The sequence below is a fragment of the Chlorocebus sabaeus genome, chromosome 26 (genome assembly GCF_047675955.1).
Source record: "Chlorocebus sabaeus isolate Y175 chromosome 26, mChlSab1.0.hap1, whole genome shotgun sequence".
Classification (NCBI taxonomy): Eukaryota; Metazoa; Chordata; class Mammalia; order Primates; family Cercopithecidae; genus Chlorocebus; species Chlorocebus sabaeus.
In genome coordinates this window covers 15964742-15990248 of record NC_132929.1, presented here as the reverse complement: position 1 = coordinate 15990248, position 25507 = coordinate 15964742, and the positions used below count along the sequence as shown (strand labels likewise).

General features: G+C 39.0%; 1 protein-coding gene across 3 annotated transcripts in view; it reads right to left on the bottom strand.

Annotated features, from left to right (window-relative positions):
* Positions 1-25507, bottom strand: part of BUB1B (BUB1 mitotic checkpoint serine/threonine kinase B) — a 66492-nt gene that overhangs the window by 26212 nt on the left and 14773 nt on the right. For all 3 annotated transcript variants that reach the window (XM_008017062.3, XM_008017061.3, XM_038009829.2), the window contains exons 5-8: positions 24339-24535; positions 16840-17009; positions 15338-15552; positions 15075-15166 (exon numbers count right to left, since the gene is read on the bottom strand). In XM_008017062.3, the coding sequence (XP_008015253.2) occupies positions 15075-15166; positions 15338-15552; positions 16840-17009; positions 24339-24535 (674 nt within the window). The remainder of the gene's footprint in view (positions 1-15074; positions 15167-15337; positions 15553-16839; positions 17010-24338; positions 24536-25507) is intronic.

The following is a 25507-nucleotide window of genomic DNA, read 5'->3' as shown; positions in this document are numbered from 1 at the left end:
ACGGGAACACATTTACACTGTTGGGGGGAATGTAAATTTGTGCAACCACTATGGAAAACAGTGTGGAGATTCCTTAAGGAACTAAAAGTAGATCCACCATTCGATCCAGCAATCCCACTCCTGGGTATCTACCCAGAAGAAAAGAAGTCATTATATGAAAAAAATACTTGCACATGTATGTTTTAGCAGCACAATTCACAACTGCAAAAATATGGAACCAGCCCAAATGCCCATCAATCAATGCGTAGATAAAGAAAATGTGGTATATATCTACCATGAAATACTACTCAGCCATAAAAAGGAACAAAATAATGGCATTTGAAGCAACCTGGATGGAACTGGAGACCATTATTCTAAGTGAGGTAACTGAGGAATGGAAAACCAAACATCATATGTTCTCACTCATTAAGTGGGAGCTAAGCTACAAGGATGCAAAGGCATAAAAACGATACAGCGGACTTTGGGGATTCGGGAGAATAAGGGTTAAAAGATTACACATCGGGTACAGTGTACACTGCTCGGGTGACGGGTGCACCAAAATTTCAGAAATTACCACTAAGTAACTTATTTGTGTAACCAAATACCACCTGTTCTCTAAAACCTATTGAAATTTAAAAAAAAAGGAAAATAAAATTATGTTCTGAGTACCACCTCTGCTATGATAAGGAAGGAAATTAGCCATAAGTGGGATCATCAAGTAGCTTATATTATTTATAGGTGAAAATAAATCTTAATACCATATCCTAATGATACCCAGTATATAAAAAAATAAGTTAACCTATGCAATACAAACCATTTTTCATGGTTTAGTATCCAAAAGAATTAAGAATATAGCAGTAGGAACCCAATAATATTAAGTCCAAGGTGCTCAGTTGAGGGGGGAGAATCAGAGTAGTAGCACAGATTTTAAAAGAATGAAGTATAAGATACTTCAACCATGATACAGCAGATATTTTCAACCCTGTGGATCAGAATAACTTATATATCTTTTCTTTTCTTTTCTTTTTTTTTTTTTTTTGAGACGGAGTCTGGCTTTGTCGCCCAGGCTGGAGTGCAGTGGCCAGATCTCAGCTCACTGCAAGCTCCGCCTCCTGGCTTCACGCCATTCTCCTGCCTCAGCCTCCCGAGTAGCTGGGACTACAGGCGCCCGCCACCACGCCCGGCTAGTTTTTTGTATTTTTTAGTAGAGACGGGGTTTCACCGGGTTAGCCAGGATGGTCTCAATCTCCTGACCTAGTGATCCGCCCGTCTCGGCCTCCCAAAGTGCTGGGATTACAGGCTTGAGCCACCGCACCTGGCCACCTTTTATTTTCTTATATACCTTTGTACAACTAAAGATACCGATCCTTCCCAGACTCAGTGAATCAAAAACTGTAATGATAGGGTCCAAGCATTTACATGCTTAAAAAGTTTCCCCAACTTGCTCAGCCTGCTAGAGGACATCTATGAAAAACCCATACTAACATCATACTTCATGGTGGAAGGCTAGATGCTTTCCCCCTAAGATCAGGAACAAGACAAGTATGTCCATTCTTGTCACTTTTATACAACATTGTACTAGAAGTTCTAGTCAAGGCTATTAGGCAAGAGAAACAAATAAAAGGAGTCCAGATGGGAAAGGAAGAAGCAAAACGATCTCCTTTTGCAGAAGATATGATCTTAGATAACAAACGAGTTCATCAAAGTCAAAGAATACAAGATCAGTATACAAAAATCAATGTATTTTATCCATTTGCAATGAACAATCTGAAAATAAAATTAATCTCATCTCAAGGCAGCATGTAAAGAAAGGGAAAAAAGAAAATGAAATTAAGAAAACAATTCTATTTACTATAGCTTCAAAAACAGTAAAATACTTCACAATAAATTTAAAATAAGGAAGTGAGAGAAGACATATAGATGGAGGTTGGGCACAGTGGCCTATAATTCCAGCACTTCACGAGGCTGAGGCAGGAGGATCACTTGAGGCCAGTAGTTCAAGACCAGCCTGGGCAATACAGTAAGATCCTGTCTTTTTTTTTTTTTTTTCCTTTTGAGACAGAATCTTGCTCTTGTCACCCAGGCTGGAGTGCAATGGCACGATCGCAGCTCACTGCAACCTCCGCCTCCCAGGTTCAAGCAATTCTCCTGCCTCAGCCTCCTGAGTAGCTGGGATTACAGGTGCCCGCCACCAGGCCTGGCTAATTTTTGTATTTTTAGTAGAGATGGGCTTTTGCCATGTTGGCGAACTTCTGACGCCAACATGGCTGAGACCCTGTCTTTAAAAAAAAAAATTAGGGCCGGGCGTGGTGGCTCAAGCTTATAATCCCAGCACTTTGGGAGGCCGAGATGGGCGGATCATAAGGTCAGGAGATCGAGACCATCCTGGCTAACACGGTGAAACCCCGTCTCTACCAAAAAAATACAAAAACCTAGCCAGGCGTGGTGGCGGGCGCCTGTAGTCCCAGCTACACGGGAGGCTGAGGTGGGAGAATGGCATAAACCTGGGAGGTAGAGCTTGCAGTGAGCTGAGATCTGGCCACTGCACTCCAGCCTGGGCGACAGTCCTTCTCAAAAAAAAAAAAAAAATTAGCCAGGCATGGTGGCATGCACCTATAGTCCCAGCTACCAGGGTGGATAAGGCAGGAGGATTACTTGAGCCCAGCCTGGGCAACAGAGTGAGACACTGTCTCTAAGGGGGGGGGAAATATATATATATATATTTTTATTTTATATATTATATATTATATTTATATATATTTTATATATATTTTTAGAGACACTGTCTCTAAAAAAAGTATATATATATAGGTGGTATATATATAGATATATATATAGATGATAAGCATGTGAAAAGATGCTTCCCATGTCATTAAGGAATTGCAAATTAAAACAATAAGATACTGCTGCACACACATTAGAATGGTTAAAATCTAAAATACTGATGACACTGAATGCTGCCAAGGATGTGGAACAATAGAAGCTCTCATTCATTGGTGGTAGGAATGCAAAACAGTATAGCTACTTTGAAAAATAACTTGGCACATTTCTACAAAGCTAAAATTAGTCTTATTATGCAATCCAGCCAAATGAGTTGAAAACTTATGTCTGCACAAAACCCTGGCTGGGTGTGGTGGCTCATGCCTGTAATCCCAGTGCTTTGGGAGGCTGAGGCAGGAGGATCACTTGATCCCAGGAGTTCAAGACCAGGCTGGGCAACACAGTGAGACTCTGTCTTTAAAAAAAAAAAAAAAGCCAGCCATGGTGGCACGCACCTGTAGTCCCAGCCACTAGGGAGCATGAGGTGGGAGGATCACTTGAGTCCAGGAGTCAGGACTGCAGTGAGCCAGGATCATGCTACTGTAGGTGAAAGAACAAGACTATTTAAAACAACAAACAAGCAAACAAACCTGCACATGAATGTCTACAGCAACCTTATTCATAATTGCTAAAACTTGTAAGTCACCAGAATGATCTCCTGTGGGTGAATGAACAAATCGTGGCACATCTATACAATGGAATATCATTCAGCACTATAAATGAGGTATTGTGCCAGAAGAAGATGCAGAGGAACCTTATTGTTAAGTGGAAGGAGCCAGATTGAAAAGGCTACATATACTATGATTCCAACTACATGACTTTCTGGAAAGGGCAGAACTATAAAGACAATCAAAAGATCAATAGTTCACAGGGATTTTGGGAGAGAAAGGGATGAACAAATGGAGCACAGGGATTTCTGGGACAATGAAACTATTCTGAATGACACCGTCATGATGGATATATAACATTATGCATTTGTTAAAACCCACAGAACTGTAAAACACATTAGAGTGAATCCTAATGTAAACAAAGAACTTTAACCAATAATAATGTATCAATATTGGTTCATCAATTATAACAAATGTACCACACTCATGCATGATGTTAGTAATAGGAAAAACTGTGCACAGGGTTGAGGGATGGGGAGGGAGTATATGGGAACTCTCGGTGCTTTCGATTGCATTTTTCTGCAAACCTAACACTGCCCTAAAAAATAAAGTCTATTAATTAAAGAACAAGAAGTGCAAAACTTATATTCTGAAACTTACAAAACATTGAAAGAATTTAAATATATACATAACTGGAAAGACATCCCATGTTCATGAACCAAAAGACTTAATATTTTTAAGATATCAATATTCATTAACTTAACCTACAGATTCAATAGAATCCCTATCAAAATTCCAGCTGGTTTTTCTGCAGAAATTGACAGGCTAATCTTAAAATTGATAAGGAATTACAAGGGAATCAGAACAGTCAAAACAATCTTCAAAAAGAGGAACAAAGTTGGATTCATCCTTCTCAATTTCAAGTTACTACAAATCTGCAGTAATCGAGATTGTACAGGGAAAAAAAAAAGATTGTGTGGTATTGACATAAGGATAGATGAATAGATAAATGGAATAGAATTAAGAGTCTAGAAATAAATTCATACATTTCGGTCAACTGATATTTCAACAAGAGTGCCAAGACCATTCAATGGCAAAAGAGTAGTCTTCAATAAGTGGTGCTGGGACCACTAGATATCTACATGGAGAAAAATGAATTTGGACTCCTTCCTTATACCATACACAAAAATTAGCTAAGAATGGATCACAGACCTAAATATAAGAGCTAAAACTATAAAGCTCCTAGAAGAAAATGTATAGAAGTAAATCTTCATGACTTTGGATTAGTCAGAGCCTTCTAAGATATGACACCGAAAGCTTAGGGACAAAATTTTAAAAAACAGATAAATTGCATTTCATCAAAATTTTAAATAACTTTTGGTCTTCAAAAGAGATCATTGAGAAAATAAAATGACAACCCAGAATGGGAGAAAATATTTGCAAATCATATATCTGATAAGAACTTGTATCTAGAATACCTAAAGGACTCTTAAACTCAACAATAAAAAACTAAATAGAGTAGTTTCTCCTTACTCATGGTTTCACTTTCAGCAGTTTCAGTTATCTATGGTCAATGGTGGTCCAAAAATATTAAGTGAAAAATTCCAGAAATAATTCATCAGTTTTAAATTACAAGTCATTCTGGCCAGGCGCAGTGGCCCATGCCTGTAATCTCAGCACTTTGGGATGCTGAGCTGGTCGGGTGGATCATTGAGCCCAAGAGTTCGAGAACAGCCTGGGCAATATGGCAAAACTCCGTCTCTACTATAAACACAGAAATTAGCTGGATGTGATGGCATAAGCCTGTAATCTCAGCTACTTGGGAGGCTGAGGCACAAGAATTGGTTGAACCCAGGAGACTGTGCCACTGCACTCCAGCCTGGGCAACAGTAGACTTGGTCTCAAAAAATAAAAATAAAAATTACAAGGCGTTCTGACTATCCTGATGAAATCCCATATACTCCCATTTTGTTCCACCTAGGATGTGAATCATCCTTTTGTTTAGCATCCACATATTAGTCACTTAGTAGCTGACTCTTATCAGATCAGCTGTCCCAGCATTGCAGTTCTTGTGCTCAAGTAACCCTTATTATACTTAACAATGGTCCCAAAACACGAGAGTAGTGCTGCTGGTGATTTGGATATGCCAAAGGTGAAAGTTCTTAACTCTTATTTTATTATTTTATTTCATTTTTAGAGACAGGATCTGGATCTGTTGCCTAGGCTGGAGTACAGTGGCGTGACCCTGGCTCACTGCAGCCATGGACTCCTGGGTACAAAAAATCCTCCCACTTCATCCTCCATAGTAAGGGAAACCAAAGGCAAGTGCCACTGTGCCCAGCCAGTTTATTTTTATTTTTAGTAGAAATGAGGTCTCACTATGTTGCTCAGGCTGGTCTTGAACTCCCGGTCTCAAGCAATCCTCCTGCCCCAGTCTCCCAAAGTCAAAAAATCATACGCTGAAGTTGATAAGATTTACAGTAAGAATGAATCTTCTATCGGTGAAATTGTGAAGAAGGAAAAAAAAAACTTAGTTAGTTTTGCTGTTATACCTCAAACTGCAAAAGTTATGGCCACAGTACATGTATAAGATAACATAGTATATAAACGGTTTGGTACTATGAAGTTTCGGGCATCCACTGGAGTCTTGGAACATATCCCCTACAGATAAGGAGGGACTACTGTAATCCAAAGGAAAAATAGGCAAAGGATTTAAACAGACACTTCTCCAAAGAAGATATACAAAAGGCCAATAAACCTATGAAAATAGGCTCAACATCATTAGTCATTGGGAAAATGCAAATCGAAACCAGCGAAATACCACTTTACATCCGCTAGAATGACAATAACCAAAAAAGGCATAATAACAAGTGTTGGGAAGGAATTGGAGTACTCGTACATTAGGTGAATGTGGGAGTGTAAAATGGTGCAGCTTCTTTGTAAAACAATTTGACAGTCCTCAAAATATTGAACATGGAGTTATCACATGATCCAACAATTCCTCTCCTAGGTATACAGCCAAGAAAAATGAAAACACATGTCCACACAAAAATGTATATACAGTATTCACAGCAACATTATCCATAATAGCCAAAAAATGAAAACAATTAAAATTTCTATCTACTGATGAATGGTTAAATAAAATGTTGTGCCTGCAAGAAGTATGGGATTATGTAAAAAGACCAAATCTACGTCTGATTGGGGTGCCTGAAAGTGAGGGGGAAAATGGAACCAAGTTGGAAAACACTCTTCAGGGTATCATCCAGGAGAACTTCCCCAACCTAGTAGGGCAGGCCAACATTCAAATCCAGGAAATACAGAGAACGCCACAAAGATACTCCTCGAGAAGAGCAACTCCAAGACACATAATTGCCAGATTCACCAAAGTTGAAATGAAGGAAAAAATCTTAAGGGCAGCCAGAGAGAAAGGTCGGGTTACCCACAAAGGGAAGCCCATCAGACTAACAGCAGATCTCTTGGCAGAAACTCTTCAAGCCAGAAGAGAGTGGGGGCCAATATTCAACATTCTTAAAGAAAAGAATTTTAAACCCAGAATTTTATATCCAGCCAAACTAAGTTTCATAAGTGAAGGAGAAATAAAATCCTTTACAGATAAGCAAATGCTTAGAGATTTTGTCACCACTAGGCCTGCCTTACAAGAGACCCTGAAGGAAGCACTAAACATGGAAAGGAACAACCGGTACCAGCCATTGCAAAAACATGCCAAAATGTAAAGACCATCAAGGCTAGGAAGAAACTGCATCAACTAACGAGCAAAATAACCAGTTAATATCATAATGGCAGGATCAAGTTCACACATAACAATCTTAACCTTAAATGTAAATGGACTAAATGCTCCAATTAAAAGACACAGACTGGCAAACTGGATAAAGAGTCAAGATCCATCAGTCTGCTGTATTCAGGAGACCCATCTCACACGCAGAGACATACATAGGCTCAAAATAAAGGGATGGAGGAAGATTTACCAAGCAAATGGAGAACAAAAAAAAGCGGGGGTTGCAATACTAGTCTCTGATAAAACAGACTTTAAACCATCAAAGATCAAAAGAGACAAAGAAGGCCATTACATAATGGTAAAGGGATCAATTCAACAGGAAGAGCTAACTATCCTAAATATATATGCACCCAATACAGGAGCACCCAGATTCATAAAGCAAGTCCTTAGAGACTTACAAAGAGACTTAGACTCCCATACAATAATAATGGGAGACTTCAACACTCCACTGTCAACATTAGACAGATCAACGAGACAGAAAGTTAACAAGGATATCCGGGAATTGAACTCATCTCTGCAGCAAGCAGACCTAATAGACATCTATAGAACTCTCCACCCCAAATCAACAGAATATACATTCTTCTCAGCACCACATCGTACTTACTCCAAAATTGACCACGTAATTGGAAGTAAAGCACTCCTCAGCAAATGTACAAGAACAGAAATTATAACAAACTGTCTCTCAGACCACAGTGCAATCAAATTAGAACTCAGGACTAAGAAACTCAATCAAAACCGCTCAACTACATGGAAACTGAACAACCTGCTCCTGAATGACTACTGGGTACATAACGAAATGAAGGCAGAAATAAAGATGTTCTTTGAAACCAATGAGAACAAAGATACAACATACCAGAATCTCTGGGACACATTTAAAGCAGTGTGTAGAGGGAAATTTATAGCACTAACTGCCCACAAAAGAAAAGATCTAAAATTGACACTCTAACATCGCAATTAAAAGAACTAGAGAAGCAAGAGCAAACACATTCGAAAGCTAGCAGAAGGCAAGAAATAACTAAGATCAGAGCAGAACTGAAGGAGATAGAGACACAAAAAACCCTCCAAAAAATCAATGAATCCAGGAGTTGGTTTTTTGAAAAGATCAACAAAATTGACAGACCACTAGCAAGACTAATAAAGAAGAAAAGAGAGAAGAATCAAATCGACGCAATTAAAAATGATAAAGGGGATATCACCACCGACCCCACAGAAGTACAAACTACCATCAGAGAATACTATAAACACCTCTACGCAAATAAACTGGAAAATCTAGAAGAAATGGATAATTTCCTGGACACTTACACTCTTCCAAGACTAAACCAGGAAGAAGTTGAATCCCTGAATAGACCAATAGTAGGCTCTGAAATTGAGGCAATAATTAATAGCCTACCAACTAAAAAAAGTCCAGGACCAGATGGATTCACAGCTGAATTCTACCAGAGGTACAAGGAGGAGCTGGTACCATTCCTTCTGAAACTATTCCAATCAATAGAAAAAGAGGGAATCCTCCCTAACTCATTTTATGAGGCCAACATCATCCTGATACCAAAGCCTGGCAGAGACACAACAAAAAAAGAGAATTTTAGACCAATATCCCTGATGAACATCGATGCAAAAATCCTCAATAAAATACTGGCAAACCGGATTCAGCAGCACATCAAAAAGCTTATCCACCATGATCAAGTGGGTTTCATCCCTGGGATGCAAGGCTGGTTCAACATTCGCAAATCAATAAACATAATCCAGCATATAAACAGAACCAAAGACAAGAACCACATCATTATCTCAATAGATGCAGAAAAGGCTTTTGACCAAATTCAACAGCCCTTCATGCTAAAAACGCTCAATAAATTCGGAATTGATGGAATGTACCTCAAAATAATAAGAGCTATTTATGACAAACCCACAGCCAATATCATACTGAATGGGCAAAAACTGGAAAAATTCCCTTTGAAAACTGGCACAAGACAAGGATGCCCTCTCTCACCACTCCTATTCAACATAGTGTTGGAAGTTCTGGCTAGGGCAATTAGGCAAGAGAAAGAAATCAAGGGGATTCAGTTAGGAAAAGAAGAAGTCAAATTGTCCCTGTTTGCAGACGACATGATTGTATATTTAGAAAACCCCATTGTCTCAGCCCAAAATCTCCTTAAGCTGATCAGCAACTTCAGCAAAGTCTCAGGATACAAAATTAATGTGCAAAAATCACAAGCATTCTTATACACCAGTGACAGTCAAACAGAGAGCCAAATCAGGAATGAACTTCCATTCACAATTGCTTCAAAGAGAATAAAATACCTAGGAATCCAACTTACAAGGGATGTAAAGGACCTCTTCAAGGAGAACTACAAACCACTGCTCAGTGAAATCAAAGAGGACACAAACAAATGGAAGAACATACCATGCTCATGGATAGGAAGAATCAATATCGTGAAAATGGCCATACTGCCCAAGGTAATTTATAGATTCAATGCCATCCCCATCAAGCTACCAATGAGCTTCTTCACAGAATTGGAAAAAACTGCTTTAAAGTTCATATGGAACCAAAAAAGAGCCCGCATCTCCAAGACAATCCTAAGTCAAAAGAACAAAGCTGGAGGCATCACGCTACCTGACTTCAAACTATACTACAAGGCTACAGTAACCAAAACAGCATGGTACTGGTACCAAAACAGAGATATAGACCAATGGAACAGAACAGAGTCCTCAGAAATAATACCACACATCTACAGCCATCTGATCTTTGACAAACCTGAGAGAAACAAGAAATGGGGAAAGGATTCCCTATTTAATAAATGGTGCTGGGAAAATTGGCTAGCCATAAGTAGAAAGCTGAAACTGGATCCTTTCCTTACTCCTTATACGAAAATTAATTCAAGATGGATTAGAGACTTAAATGTTAGACCTAATACCATAAAAATCCTAGAGGAAAACCTAGGTAGTACCATTCAGGACATAGGCATGGGCAAAGACTTCATGTCTAAAATACCAAAAGCAACGGCAGCAAAAGCCAAAATTGACAAATGGGATCTCATTAAACTAAAGAGCTTCTGCACAGCAAAAGAAACTATCATCAGAGTGAACAGGCAACCTACAGAATGGGAGAAAATTTTTGCAATCTACTCATCTGACAAAGGGCTAATATCCAGAACCTACAAAGAACTCAAACAAATTTACAAGAAAAAAACAAACAACCCCATCAAAAAGTGGGCAAAGGATATGAACAGACATTTCTCAAAAGAAGACATTCATACAGCCAACAGACACATGAAAAAATGCTCATCATCACTGGCCATCAGAGAAATGCAAATCAAAACCACAATGAGATACCATCTCACACCAGTTAGAATGGCGATCATTAAAAAGTCAGGAAACAACAGGTGCTGGAGAGGATGTGGAGAAATAGGAACACTTTTACACTGTTGGTGGGATTGTAAACTAGTTCAACCATTATGGAAAACAGTATGGCGATTCCTCAAGGATCTAGAACTAGATGTACCATATGACCCAGCCATCCCATTACTAGGTATATACCCAAAGGATTATAAATTATGCTGCTATAAAGACACATGCACACGTATGTTTATTGCAGCACTATTCACAATAGCAAAGACTTGGAATCAACCCAAATGTCCATCAGTGACAGATTGGATTAAGAAAATGTGGCACATATACACCATGGAATACTATGCAGCCATAAAAAAGGATAAGTTTGTGTCCTTTGTAGGGACATGGATGCAGCTGGAAACCATCATTCTCAGCAAACTATCACAAGAACAGAAAACCAAACACCGCATGTTCTCACTCATAGGCGGGAACTGAACAATGAGATCACTTGGACTCGGGAAGGGGAACATCACACACCGGGGCCTATCATGGGAAGGGGGGAGGGGGGAGGGATTGCATTGGGAGTTATACCTGATGTAAATGACGAGTTGATGGGTGCAGCACACCAACATGGCACAAGTATACATATGTAGCAAACCTGCACGTTGTGCACATGTACCCTACAACTTGAAGTTTAATAATAATAAATAAATTTTAAAAAATAAATAAATAAATAAATAAAATAAAATAAAATAAAATAAAATGTTGTGGACCCACACAATGGAATATTACTTGGCAATAAAAAAGAATGAAGTACTGATACATGTCACAACGTGGATGAACCTTGAAAACATTACCCTAAGTGAAGGAAACCAGTTAGAAAAGACCATACACTGCCCGGACGCAGTGGCTCACGCCTATAATCCCAGCAGTGTGGGAAGCCGAGGTGGGCAGATCACTTGAGGTCAGGAGTTTGAGACCAGCCTGGCCAGCGTGGTTAAAGCCTGTCTTTACTGAAAATACAAGTTAGCCAGGAGTGGTGGCACATGCCTGTAGTCCCAGCTACTCAGGAGGCTGAGACAGGAGAATTGCTTGAACCTGGGAGGAAAAGGTTGCAGTGAGCAGAGACTGCGCCAGTGCACTCCAGCCTGGGTGACAGAGCAAGACTCTGTCTAAAAACAAAAACAAAAACAAAAACCACATATTATATTATTTACATGAGATGTCTAGAATTGGTAAATTATCTAGAGACAAAAACAGTTGGCCGGGCGTGCAGGCTCACGCCTGTAATCCCAGCACTTTGGGAGGCCAAGGTGGGTGGATCATGAGGTCAGGAAATCGAGACCGTCCTGGCTAATACGATGAAACCCCGTCTCTACTAAAAACACAAAAAATTAGCAAGGCATGGTGGTGGGCACCTGTAGTCCCAGTTACTCGGGAGGCTGAGGCAGGAGAATGGCATGAACCCAGGAGGCAGAGCTTGTGGTGAGCAGAGATCACGCCACTGCACTCCAGCCTGGGCGATAGAGCGAGACTCCGTCTCAAAAAACAAAAACAAAAACAAAAACAAACAAACAAAAAAACAGTTGATTGCTAAGGTGGGGATTAGGGTAATGGTGGGGAATTGAGTCTTACAGGATTGGGTACAAGGTTCTTTCTGGAGTGATGAAAATGCTCTAAAATTGATTGTGGTAAAGGCTGCACAACTCTGTGAACATACTAAAAGCCACGGGATTATACTTCAGTGAAGTTGAAAAAAAAAAAAAAAAAAAAAAAAAAAGGCTCTAAAAGGCTGGGTGTGGTGGCTAACGCCTGTAATCTCAGCACTTTGAGAGGCTAAGGCGGGCGAATCACGAGGTCAGGAGTTCAAGACCAGACTGGCCAACGTGGTGAAACCCCGGCTCTACTAAAAATACAAAAATTAGCTGGGCGTGGTGGCAGGCATCTGTAATGCCAGCTACTCGGGAGGCTGAGACAGGAGAATCGCTTGAACCCAGGAGGCAGAGGTTGCAGTGACCCAAGACTGCACCACTGCACTCCAGCCTGGGCAACAGAGTGAGACTCTGTCTCAAAAATAGTAAGTTTAATATTTCCTATGCCATATTAATTTTAACATAAGTCATATTTCTACAAAATGACTTGAAACATTAGAAAAACCAGACATCTATAAATGTATGTTATCAATTTCTATAAAGGCTCATAGGATTTTCTTTTTTATTTTTGTTATTTATTTATTTTTGAGACAAGGTCTCACTCTGTACCAAGCTGGAGTGCAGTGGTGCAGTCACAGCTCACTGTAGCCTAAAACTCCTGGGCTCAAGTGATGCCTAGCCTCCCAAGTAGCTGGGACCACAGGCGCAAGCCACCACACTTGGCTAATTTTTAAATTTTTTGTGGAGATAGGGTCTCCTTGTGTTGCCCAGGCTTGTCTTGAACTCCTGGGCTCAAGCAATCCTTGCACCTCAGCCTCCCAAAGTGCTGAAATTACAGGCATGAGCCACCATGCCAGGCTGATTTTTCTTTATTATTACAATTGATTTATTTTTTAGAGATACGTTTTTGCCCTGTTGCCCATGCTGGAGTGCTGTGGCATGATCATAGCTCACTGTAGCTTCAAACTCTTGGGCTCAAGTGATCCTCCTTCAGTCACTCGAGTAGTTAGGACTACCGGCACCCACCGCCATACCCAGATAATTAAAAAAAAATTGTTGGCCAGGCGCAGTGGCTCACACCTGTAATCCCAGCACTTTGGGAGGCTGAGGCGCGTGGATCATGAGGTCAGGAGATCGAGACCATCCTGGCTAGCACGGTGAAACCCTGTCTCTACTAAAAAATAGACAAAATTAGCCAGGCATGGTGGTGGGCCCTGTGGTCCCAGCTACTCCAGAGGCTGAGTTAGGAGAATGGCGTGAACCTGAGAGGTGGAGCTTGCAGTGAGCTGAGATTGTGCCACTGCACTCCAGCCTGGGCAACAGAGCGAGACTCTGTCTCAAAAAAAAAAAAAATTGTTTTGTAGGGTCAGGTTTTTGCTATGTTGCCCAGGCTGGTTTCAAACTCCTGGCCTCGAGTGATTCTCCTGCCTTGGCCTCCCAAAGTGCTCGGATGGCAAACATGGGCTGCCATGCCTGTTGAACCAGGAGGTGGAGGTTGCAGTGAGCTGAGATGGTGCCACTGCACTCCAGCCTGCTGAGCAACAGAGCAAGACTCTGTTTGGTGGAGGTTGCAGTGAGCTGAGATGGTGCCACTGCACTCCAGCCTGCTGGGCAACAGAGCAAGACTCTGTTTTTTAAAAAAAAAAAAAAAAAAGCCTTCCCCTTGTCCTGAGCACTTAGGCAGAACAGAATTTTTGCTCAAAATCTTAATTATTATTTTTGCATTCCTAGCATGTAGTGGGAGTTATAAATTACTTATGAGGTAACTCTTGCAATGGGACAGAATTCAACCTAGTATTAGAACCAGGGCCGGGGGTGGCTCACACCTGTAACCCCAGCACTTTGGGAGGCCAAGGTGGGCGGATCATGAGGTCAAGAGATCGAGACCATCCTGGTTAACACGGTGAAACCCCGTCTTTACTAAAAATACAAAAAATTAGCCAGGTGTGGTGGCGGACGCCTATAGTCCCAGCTACTTGGGAGGCTGAGGCAGGAGAATGACATGAACCCGGGAGGCGGAGCTTGCAGTGAGCCGAGATCACGTCACTGCACTCCAGCCTGGGCGACAGAGTGAGACTCCGTCTCAAAAAAAAAAAAAAAAGAACTAGGCAATGTTAAGCATTAGACTAAATCTCAGGCTGGCTTGCTGACTTGTTTATTTAACCACCAGCTACTACACTTTTTCTTAAAAACAGAAACGCTAAGGATTAGGAAGAAAGGGGAAAAATATGTCCAGAAGGAAAAAGCAGGATACGAGGGAAAACTATCATCATTTCTCATTACTATCAATGACAAAATGAGAACGTCTCACTTAAATCACACTATCTTTTCCCTACATCCCTATTATCCCATCAGACAAATCTTCAAACTTACTGCTGAAGCCTCTCCCATCCATGCTCCCTTCTGCTTTCATTACCACTACCCTGCCCAAATACCGCTCCTTAATATCCTTGCCTGAACCATTCCAATAGCTTATTTATCTGTGTTCAATCCATCTTCCAGAATAGCCGCCATTAATTTTCCTAAAGCAATGTTCAGTAATGAAAATATAAACCTAATTAATAAGTTTATTCCTTAATAAAATATTAACAAACGGTCTTTTAACCCTAACATACTCAAAGGAATACAAACATAAAGGATATACAAAACTTTGGTTACTATTTTCTAATAAATAGAGACAGGGTCTCACTAGGCTGCCCAGGCTGGTCTTGAACACCTAGGCTCTAGGGATCCTCCTGCCTCCATCTATGTTGGGATTACAGGTGTGAGCTACTACACCTGGCCTGGTTACTTTCATCTTCACAAAGAAGAAAATGCCTCTGGGAAGTAGAATAGGTGCCTCTGCCCACTCTTAATAATTCTCACTTCAAAATATCCAAAAACCATACTCACATAACTGGCTGTTGTGCAGTCTCTTCCACATATGGTGTAAAACTGGGAAGCACAGCGGGTACAGCCATCAGTGACGCTGTATTGCCACGAGGCTGGAGATGAAGAAGAAAACTAAAATTACCATAGTTTTATGTTCTGAGACAGCATATATAGACCATACCTAAATATTCAAGAGGAATTAAAAGAGGTGGTAAAAATACTTCTCTACTCTAAATGTGAAGTCTTTGTTGTGTCAGCAAAGCACTGGATCTAAGAGTCCTTACCCTGTATTCCAAGGACCTGCCTGTGTTCCAAGGGCCTGCTTGCAGCTCATTCTCTTTGGCCCTGGGCACGGGGGGTGCTATCCATGGCTGGACTGTAGGCTTAGACAACTCTGCTATAGAAGCCTCATCAGCATTTTCATCAAAAACAGTAATTCTACTATTACTTTGCATCTGTTGAGGAAATGGATTTTGGAGTCCTCTGTTCTGGCTTGGAGCTAGGAGCAAAAATATTAAAACTTCAAGTAAAATATTTCATTATTAACTTAGATGACAGATAAAGTATACCTATTCTTCCCCAACTCAAGGAGAATATTTCCACTACAATAGAAAAAAAATTTTTTTAAATAAAAAAAACTTAATAAATCAAAAATAGAATCGTTTTATCCATTCTTTGTTACTTATATTCTGCCTTCTTTTCCCTCCTCCAGTCACCCCCCATCTTTTATTCACAGATTTCCAAGAAAGACATTCTACATCTTCCTTCAGTCATCATTATAACATTATCTAGTTTTATCAGAAACTAACCTAAGTTTTATTTTTCAGTTTTAAACTTTCTCTCAATGGAGTATATCCAGAGATATACTGGAACTAGAGAATACAAAATTAACCCATTTATTAGGGGTTTTCTCTGTTGTGGGGCTGGTTATTAACCAAGCTTCGTCACAATCTGGATTAAATAGCCTTTGGGACCATACACTTTCTATATCCTAATTCTAGAATCACCAAGCAACATTCTGATTATTGATAAATTGATACCAGGAAAGAAATAAGAGATTAAAAAAAAGTCTGGTTTACATGTCTAACTGCTATAAATATAATAAATAAAAGCTTATTATTCTCTGTACCTTCTGGTCGATTTTGCTATGAACCTAAAACTGCTCTAAAAAATAGTCAGTGTTGTCCAGATGCAGTGGCTCACACCTATAATCCTAGCTACTTGGGAGGCTGAGGCAAGAGGACTGCTTGAGCCTAGGAGTTTGAAGCTGTGGTGAGCTATGATTGCACCACCACGTTTCAGGCAACAGAGAGAGAACCTATCTCTTAAAAAAAAAAAAGTCAATGTTAATTAAAACAAAATTATTGCTGATCTTTGGGTATACAGAGTCTAATGTCTGGTCCCAAAGGGCTCTGAAGGCAGGCTTCTTAACCATATTAGTATCATTCTCTGAGGCTTTGGTATACATAAGTTTCGCTTTAACAACACCTGCTGTGTTACTACATATCTTCTTTCAACTTACAATTCAAACTCAGAAAATCTTGATGCTTCCTAAATATTAGGTCTTTCTTAATTAAGACACAAAATTACTGATGCATTTTGATTTTACTGCACACTGTAATATTAGTTCTCCTTTGACTTCCTTCTTTGTGCTACTCAGTATTCAGCAAACTAGAACAGTGCCCACAGGTATACTTATGTATTATCTGCTTACATGAGTTTACCACTTATGTGATTTTACCACTAGAAACTAACAGTTTTCCAAAATAACATTTAACAAACTTACCCTTGAGAGCACCTCCTACACGGATGATTGGAGCTCTTGCTGTCTTTTTCCCTTTGCTCTTTAGTTCAGCTAGTGTGCTTCGTTGTGGTACAGAAGACTCAAAAACTTCCTCCTCCTCTTCTTTCTCAAGTGCCAACAGAGTTTGTCGAGACACTCGAGCTTGGAATTGTCTAAAGCAGCAGAATGGACAACTAACTTTTAGTGAGGTGACCACGACTTTACCAGACTCTAAATTTCCAATTTGTTAAAGTAAACAAATTAGAAGAATAGGCTGGGGGAAGAATGCATAAATATCCCAAAGAACATGTTTATTCTCTTGGAAGTAAAGAGAGTCACCTTAAGATCATGAAAAGTTTTGGCTAGAATGATTTAACTTTCCCTTTAAATGCCCAAGTTTGACCAATTTAAATTATTCTGAAAATCACCATTAAGTTGATCTGAGGATCAGGTTAGGGTTATTAAGACTAAGATCACAGAATTTATTAAGATTAGAGTTTCCCCACCAACTTTTTATTAGAAAACTGGACCCACCAATTGTTAACATTATGCCACATCTATTTTATCACTGAGTGTCTTTTTCTATACACGTGCATGCGCACACACGCACATATACAGTTTCTCCTGACCTATATGAAATGAAGTTGCATATGACATGACATTTTACTTTAGCAAAGCTGGCAGAAGTTTGAAAAGTAAACTTCCTATGCTGCTGCCACAGTTTTAAGTATTATCAGAAGAGATTCTCCATTCCCACCACTGCTTCATTCAACCAGCCTTGAAAAGTATTATCATAAGGGTAAAAAAAACCCCAAAAAACCCAGAATAAATTGCAGGTGCTGGCCAAGATGGAGTATGCCCACTACACCTTTTCTCTCTCTCTCTCTCTCTCACTGATAGGATCAAAAATTGTAGACAATATACAAAAAAAGCAACTAACTGAGGGCTCTGAAAAGTCAACAAAAGCAAATAGACTGTGGAGAGGGGTCAAAACTTGAAGAAACAACCCACGCAGGATTGTTTCCTGTTTTTTATTCTTCTATTTTCTCTTGTGGTTTTGAACTGTTGCAGTGGTGGTATGTGAATCTGAAACTCCTAAAGAAACCCCAATCTTACTGGCATGAGGACTGGGAAAAGAGGACTCTGAAGGTCAAAGAATATGGGAGGAGAACTGCAAAGGAATGAGCTGAACAAGAGGATCTCCTAATTCTGTATGTGAACTGGCACACATCTTAGGTTCCCTCTTGAGCTGTGCATGCACAGGGTAGATTCAAAGCAGCACAGAAAAGGCTTTGAGAACTGAACTATGATTAAACCACTGCCCAAGCCCTAGATTAACCCTTAAGCAGGACGTGCATGGGACAGACCCAAAGCAATATAGCAAAGGACTTGAAAACTGAACTGACAATGGAATGAATAGCCACACAAGATGACAAAGAACTTGTAATATCTGAAGTGTGGTTGTCTACTAAGACAAAAACATAGATATTCTCCAGAGAATATCAGCCAACAGGATCAGTCTTATAACATAGGGTCAGGATAAATGTCCAGGATACAAGAATTACTTGACACACAAAGAACTAGGAAAATGTGACCAACTTTGAAAGGAAAAAACAGTAAGTGAATGCAAACATAAAATGACCCAGATGGCCTCGTTTTCAGATGGAGATTTTATTTTATTTTGTTTTTTGAGACAGAGTCTCATTCTGTCACCCAGGCTGGAATACAGTGGCGCAATCTCGGCTCACTACAACCTCTGCCTCCTGGGTTTAAGCGATTCTCTTGCCTCAGCCTCCCGAGTGGCTGAGATTACAGGCACCCACAACCACGCCCAGGTAATTTTTGTATTTTTAGTAGAGATGGGGTTTCACCATATTTGCCAGGCTGGTCTCTCAAACTCCCGACCTCAAGTGATTTGCCCGCCTTGGCCTCCCAAAGTGTTGGGATTACAGGCGCGAGCCACCGTGCCCAGCTTGGAGATTTTAAAGTACCTAATATAACTATGTTCCATAAGATAAAGGTAAAAACATTTGAAATGAATGGAAGGACAGAAATTCTCAACAGAGAAACAGAAATTATAAAAAAGAATGAAATAGAAATTTTAGAATTGAAAAATACAGTATCTGAAATAAAAAATTTATGTTGAATGGTTTCAATAGCAGGATGGAGATGGAAGAGAAAAGAATAAGTGAACCTGAAGACAGGGCAATAAAAATGGGCCAATCTAAAAAACAAAAAGAAAAATGGCTAAACAGAGCTTCAGGGACCTATGGAATGATATCAAAAGGTTTAATTTGGACAGATTCTTGGTAGCAGAGTAAGGAGAAATGATCTAAAATTTGTGCAACTGAAGTCCCAGAGAGAGAAAGAAGAAAGAGATGTAGGTATAAAAAAGCATTTTAAAAATAATGGCTGAAAATTTGTCAAATTTTGTGAAAGGCATACATTTGCAAATTCAAAAGGCCCAGTGAACCCCAAACAGATTAAATGTAAAGAAAATCACATCTAGGCAGGGTGTGGTGGCTCATGCCTGTAATCCCAGCACTTTCAAAGGCCAAGGCGGGTGGATTACCTGAGATCAGGAGTCGAGACCATGCTGACCAACATGGAGAAACCCTATTTCTACTAAAAATAGAAAATTAGCTGGGTGTGGTGGCGCATGCCTGTAATCCTAGCTACTTGAGAGGCTGAGGCAGGAGAATCGCTTGAACCCAGGAGGTGGAGGTTGCTGTGAGCTGAGATTGCACCACTGCGCTCCAGCCTGGGTGACAGAGCTCGACTCTGCCTCAAAAAAAAAAAAAAAAAAATTCACATCTAGACACATCACAATCAAACTTCTGAAAGCCCAAGCTAAACAAGAAAAAATCTTGGACAAGGCCAGAGAAAAATCAACACATTATGTATAGGTCAGGAACTACTAAATGACTACAGATTTCTTATTAGAAACCATGGAGGGCCGGGCACAGTTGCCCATGCCTGTAATCCCAGCACTTTGGGAGGCCGAGGCATGCGGATCATGAGGTCAGGAGATCGAACCATCCTACCTAACACAGTGAAACCCTGTCTCTACTAAAAATACAAAAAGTAGCCAGTTGTGGTAGCAGATGTCTGTAATCCCAGCTACTCGGGAGGCTGAGGCAGGAGAATGGCGCGAACCTGGGAGGCAGAGCTTGCAGAGCGCCAAGATTGTGCCACTGCACTCCAGCCTGGCGACAGAGCAAGACTCCGTCTCAAAAAAAAAGAAAGAAACCACGGAGGCCAGAAGACAGTGGAATAACATCATTGAAGTGGTGAAAGAAAATAAATGTTGGCTGGGCATGGTGGCTCACGCCTGTAATCCCAGCACTTTGGGAGGCCAAGGTGGGCAGATCATTTGAGGTCAGGAGTTTGAGACCAGCCCAGCCAATGTGATGAAATCCCATATCTTCTAAAAATACAAAAATCAGCCGGGTGTGGTGGTGCATGCCTATAGTCCCAGCTACTTAGCTACTCGGGAGGCTGAGGCAAGAGAATCACTTGAGCTTGGGAGGTGGAGGTTGCAGTGAGCCGAAATCGTGCCATCCATTGCACTCCAGCCTGGGTGACAGAGCGAGACTCCATCTCAAAAAGAAAAGAAAAGAAAAGAAAAGAAAAGAAAAGAAAAGAAAAGAAAAGAAAAGAAGAGAAGAGAAAAGAAAAGAAAAGTGGACCCAGAATTCTATATCCAGTAAAAATATCTTTCAGGAAAGAAGATGAAATGAAGACATTCTCAGATGAAGAAAAACTAGGAGAATTGACAACAGACCTGCTCTGAAAGAAAATGGCTATAAGAAGTTCTTCAGACTAAAGGGAAATGATACTAGAAGGGAACTTGGAGCTTCAGGAATGAAGAAAGAACAACAACAAAAAAAAAAGGGTAAACACGAAAGACTATTTTCCTAAGTTATTTAAGATATATACATGGCTTTTGAAAGCAAAACAAAATATTGTCTGGTGGGGTTTTTAATGCATATAGAGGCAATACATATGGCAAGTATACCAAAAGAGTAGGGAATATAAAGGAATCTTTATGGTTATAAAGCTTCTGCATTTTACTTTAAACGGTAAAATATTAACTCTAAGTAGAATGTGAAAGTTTAGGTATATTATATACCTTATAGCAACGACTTAAAAAGTTGTAATAGACAAAAAGCCGATAATACAATTTAAAATGAAATACTAAAAAATATTCAGATAATCCAAAAGAAGGTAGGAAAGAGGACAAAGAGGAACAAAAGACATGGAACAAATAATAAAATAGTAGACCTAAACCCAACAATATTAAAAATTCTATTGAATGGCCTCAACATAACAAAAAAGATATTGTTAGAGTTCATGGAAAAAACACGATCCAACTATTTGCTGTATATAAGAAACCCACTTGAAAAATATAAAGACATAGACAGGTTAAAAGTTAAAGAAGTTAATTAACTTATAAGTATCACTAAAGTTGGTATATAACCCTCCACTGCTAAATTCGACTGGCTTAACAAAAAGGTAAAAAGAAAATGACACAAAAACCTGTTACACAAATGTTCACACAGTACTATTTTGTAATAGTCAAAAGTTGCAAACAACCTAAAGGTTCACTAACTGATGAATGGATAAATAAAATGGATAAATAATATTCATATGATGGAATATCATTCGGCAATAAACAGGAATAAAGTACTGATACATGTCGCAACTATGTTCATTTATGATGAACCTTGAAAATAGTATGCTGAAAATCCCCGTTCCACCCTCCCCTCTCTGGAAAAAAAAAAAAAAAGGAAATAGTACGCTAAGTGAAAGAAGCCAGTCACAAAAGACCATGTATTGTAGGATTCCGTTTAACTGAAATGTCCAGAATAAGCAAATCCATAGACACGAAGAGCAGAGCAGTGGTTGCCTAGGAGCAAGGTAAGTAGGAATGGGGAGTGACTGCTACTGGGCATGGGGTTCATTTTAGGGTGTGAAAAATGTTCTAAAATTAGATTGTAATGATGATTACACAACTCTAAAAGTGTTTTTTTTGTTTGTTTTTTTGTTTTGTTTTTTAAAGTAAAGAAAGGGAAAAGATGTATCATACAAACAAAAATGAAGCTGGAGTAGCTGTACTAATATCAGACCAGGTAGACTTCTGAACAAGGAGTATTATCAGGGATAAAGGGAGACATTATATAATGATACAGGGGTCAATTCTAAATGATACAGGGGTCAATTCTAAATGTTTATGCATGTAACAACAGAACTTCAAAATATATTAAGCAAAATTGATGGGACTAAAAGAAATAGACAAAATCACAAAGAGGCTTCAAAACCATTCTTAGTAATTGATATAACAAGTAGACAGAAAGTCATCAATGATACAGAAGACCAGAACAGACTACCAGTCAACTTGCCCTAAATTATATTTACAGAATATTACACTCTAAAAAACAGAATACACGTATTTTTCAAGTGTACATGAAACATTCAACAAGATAAACCATAATCTGGGTGATAAAACAAACCTTAACAAATTTAAGACTTGAAACCATATACATTATGTTCTCTGACCACTATGGAATTAAACTAGATATCAATAGCAGATATCTGAAAAATCCAAAAACACTTACTAACTTAAGTAATACATTCTAAGTAACTTATGGGTCAAAAGGAAGACACAAGACAAGTTAGAAAATATTTTGAACTAAATTGAAATGAAAATACAGTATATCACAACTTGTGGGATACAACTAAAGCAGTGCTTAGAAGGGAATTTAGAGCACTAAATGCTTATATTAGAAAAAGAGAAAGGTCTAGAATCAGTGATCTAGGGTTTCACCTTAAACTACAAAAAGAAGAGCAAGTTATACCCAAAGTAAACGGAAAGAAATAAAGTGCAGAAATAAAATTAAGAACAGAAAATCATTAAGAGAAAAAAAAAAAAATCAGTGAACCCAAAAGCTGGTTTTCTAAAACAATCAATAAAATTGATATCTTAGCTACACTGAGAAGACACAGATTACCAATATCAGGAGAAAGAGGGAGAATCACTACATAACCTGCAGACATTAAAAGCATAGTAAGGGAATATTATGAACAAGTCTATGCCCACAAACTCATTAACTTGGATGAATGGATCAATTCCTTGAAAGACAAAAATCTACCAAAGTTTACTTAAAAAAAAAAAAAAAGCCTAAACAAATGGAGAATTATACCATATTTACCATATTCCTGTATAATCCTAATCAAAATCCCAGAAAGCTGATTCTAAAACTTATATAGAAAGTCAAATGAACTACCAGAGTTAAATGTAAGAACAAAGTTAGAGGACTCATTTTATCTGCTTTCTAGACTTACTATAAGGGTATAGATAGCATGGTAAACACTAATGGATAGACACAGATATCGGTAGAAAAAACAGAATAATAGAAATAAACCTACATAAATATGATAAACTAATTTTTTTTAAATCAAGGTATAAAGGCAATTCAATGGAGAAAGATTAGTCTTCTCAACAAATGGCATTGGAGCAAATGAACATTAAAATGCTAAAAAAAAAAAACCTCTATCTTCTACAAAAATTAACTCAAAATGGATCAGAGATCTAAATGTAAAAAGTGAAATTATAAAACTTCAAGATGAAAACTTGAAGATGAAAATCTCTATGACAACCTTTGGCTAGATAAAAAATTCTTAGACATATCAAAAGCACAATTCATACAAGAAAATCTTGTAAATTAGACTTCTTTAAAATTAAAAACTTCTGTTCTAAAAAAGACAGTTAAGAAAATGAACAGACCAGGCTTAAGCCGAGAGAAAATATTTTCAAATCACATATCTGACAAAGGCTTATATTTACAATCTATAAAGAACTTTTACAACTCAAATGCATTATGCTAAATCAAAGAAGCCAGACTCAAAAGGCTGTATATGACTCCATTTATATAGCACTCTGGAAAAGGCAAAACCACAGGGCTGGAGAATAAATCAGTGTTTGCCAGGGGTTTGGGTTAAGCATAGGCACTAACTACAAAGGGAATTCTTCTTCTTTTTTTTTAAATTATACTTTAAGTTCTAGGGTATATAATGTGCACAACATGCAGGTTTGTTACATATGTATACATGTGCCATGTTGGTGTGCTGCACCCATTAAATCGTCATTTACATTAGGTATATCTCCTAATGCTATCCCTCCCCTCCTCCCCCCACCCCATGACAGGCCCCGGTGTGTGATGTTCCCTACAAAGGGAATTATTTTAGGGAGTGTGAAATTATTCTGTATCATGGTAATGTTGATGATTACAAGTCTTTTTACTCATAGTACTGTATACCAAAGAGTGGATTTTACTCTATGATAAATAAAATTTTTTAAATATATCTTTAAAAAAATTGAATAGTAACTAAGTAAACTTAACATGCCAATCCACCAGAAAGCACTTTATTCAGACGCAAAAAAGAGATAATTTACTTCTATTATTTTTAAAGAGTTAAGACAAGCTCCAAAGAAAGTTTACCGGTGCTGGGACTGTAGTCTTTCTAGTGGTTCAGCCTTCTGTTGAATCCCTTCCTGAAATATCGCATCTGCTTTCCTAAAGTTTTCTCTAGCTTCATATTCTTCTGCCCATGAGATATAGAACTGAGCAAGTGAAACACCAATCCCTTGGTTGTGCAAGTAACTGTACATATCCAAAGGCTCATTGCATAAACGCCCCTGTAACAAAAGTGTTAACAGTTAACTAATTTCTATTCACATATTGAATGCCTATTAGATGCCAAACAATCACTGGAGATACTACATGCAATTCCTGTATTGAAAAAAAATCCATTATTACAATGTGATAAGGACCATACACTGGGAGGACCTAAAAAAGAGACAAAATTGAGAGATTTGTAAGAAGAAGAGTTGGAGAGTAAAGGCTTCAAGAAGGAGTAATAAGCCAGGTGCGGTGGCTTACGCCTGTAATTACAGCACTTTGGGAGGCCGAGGTAGGAGTAGGAGGATCGCTTGAGGTTCGGAGTTTGAGACAAGCCTGGGCAACATAACAAGACCCTACAACAAAATTTTAAAATTTAGCTGGGCATGGTGGAAGGTGCCTGTAGTCCCAGCTACCCAGGAGGCTGAGGCAGGAGAATCACTTGAGTCCCAGAGTTTGAGGCTGCAGTGAACTATGACAGTACCACTGCACTCTAGCCTAGGTGACAGAGTGAGACCCTGTCTCTAAAGAAAAGAAGAAAAAGCAGGCAGGAAGGGGTTAACATTTGAGCTTAGCCCTGGAGGAGAAATGGACTTTCATCAGGTGGAAACTGGGAAGGGAAGGGTATTTCAGCCACAGAAAATAGCATAAGCAAAGATACAGAAAATAGCATAAGCAAAGATACAGAAAATTAAAAGTTATGCAGGGGTCCAGGTAAGGTAGCAGTCTGGAGAAAAAGGCTGTGATAGGCCTTGAATGTCAAGCTAAGCAATTTTGAATCTGCCTAATAGTAATTGTTACATGTATTAAGGGTGGGTGAGCGATAAGCAAAGGAATGACATAGTCAAATCTGTGTTTTAGAAGGGACTTTATGAGACCATATACAATGTAGATAACTCTATTAGCAACAGGGTGGAAAATATCACTAAAAATCTCACATCATAAACATTTTGATAAATTTTTTCAGTCTTTTTTTCCTTAAGGATAAA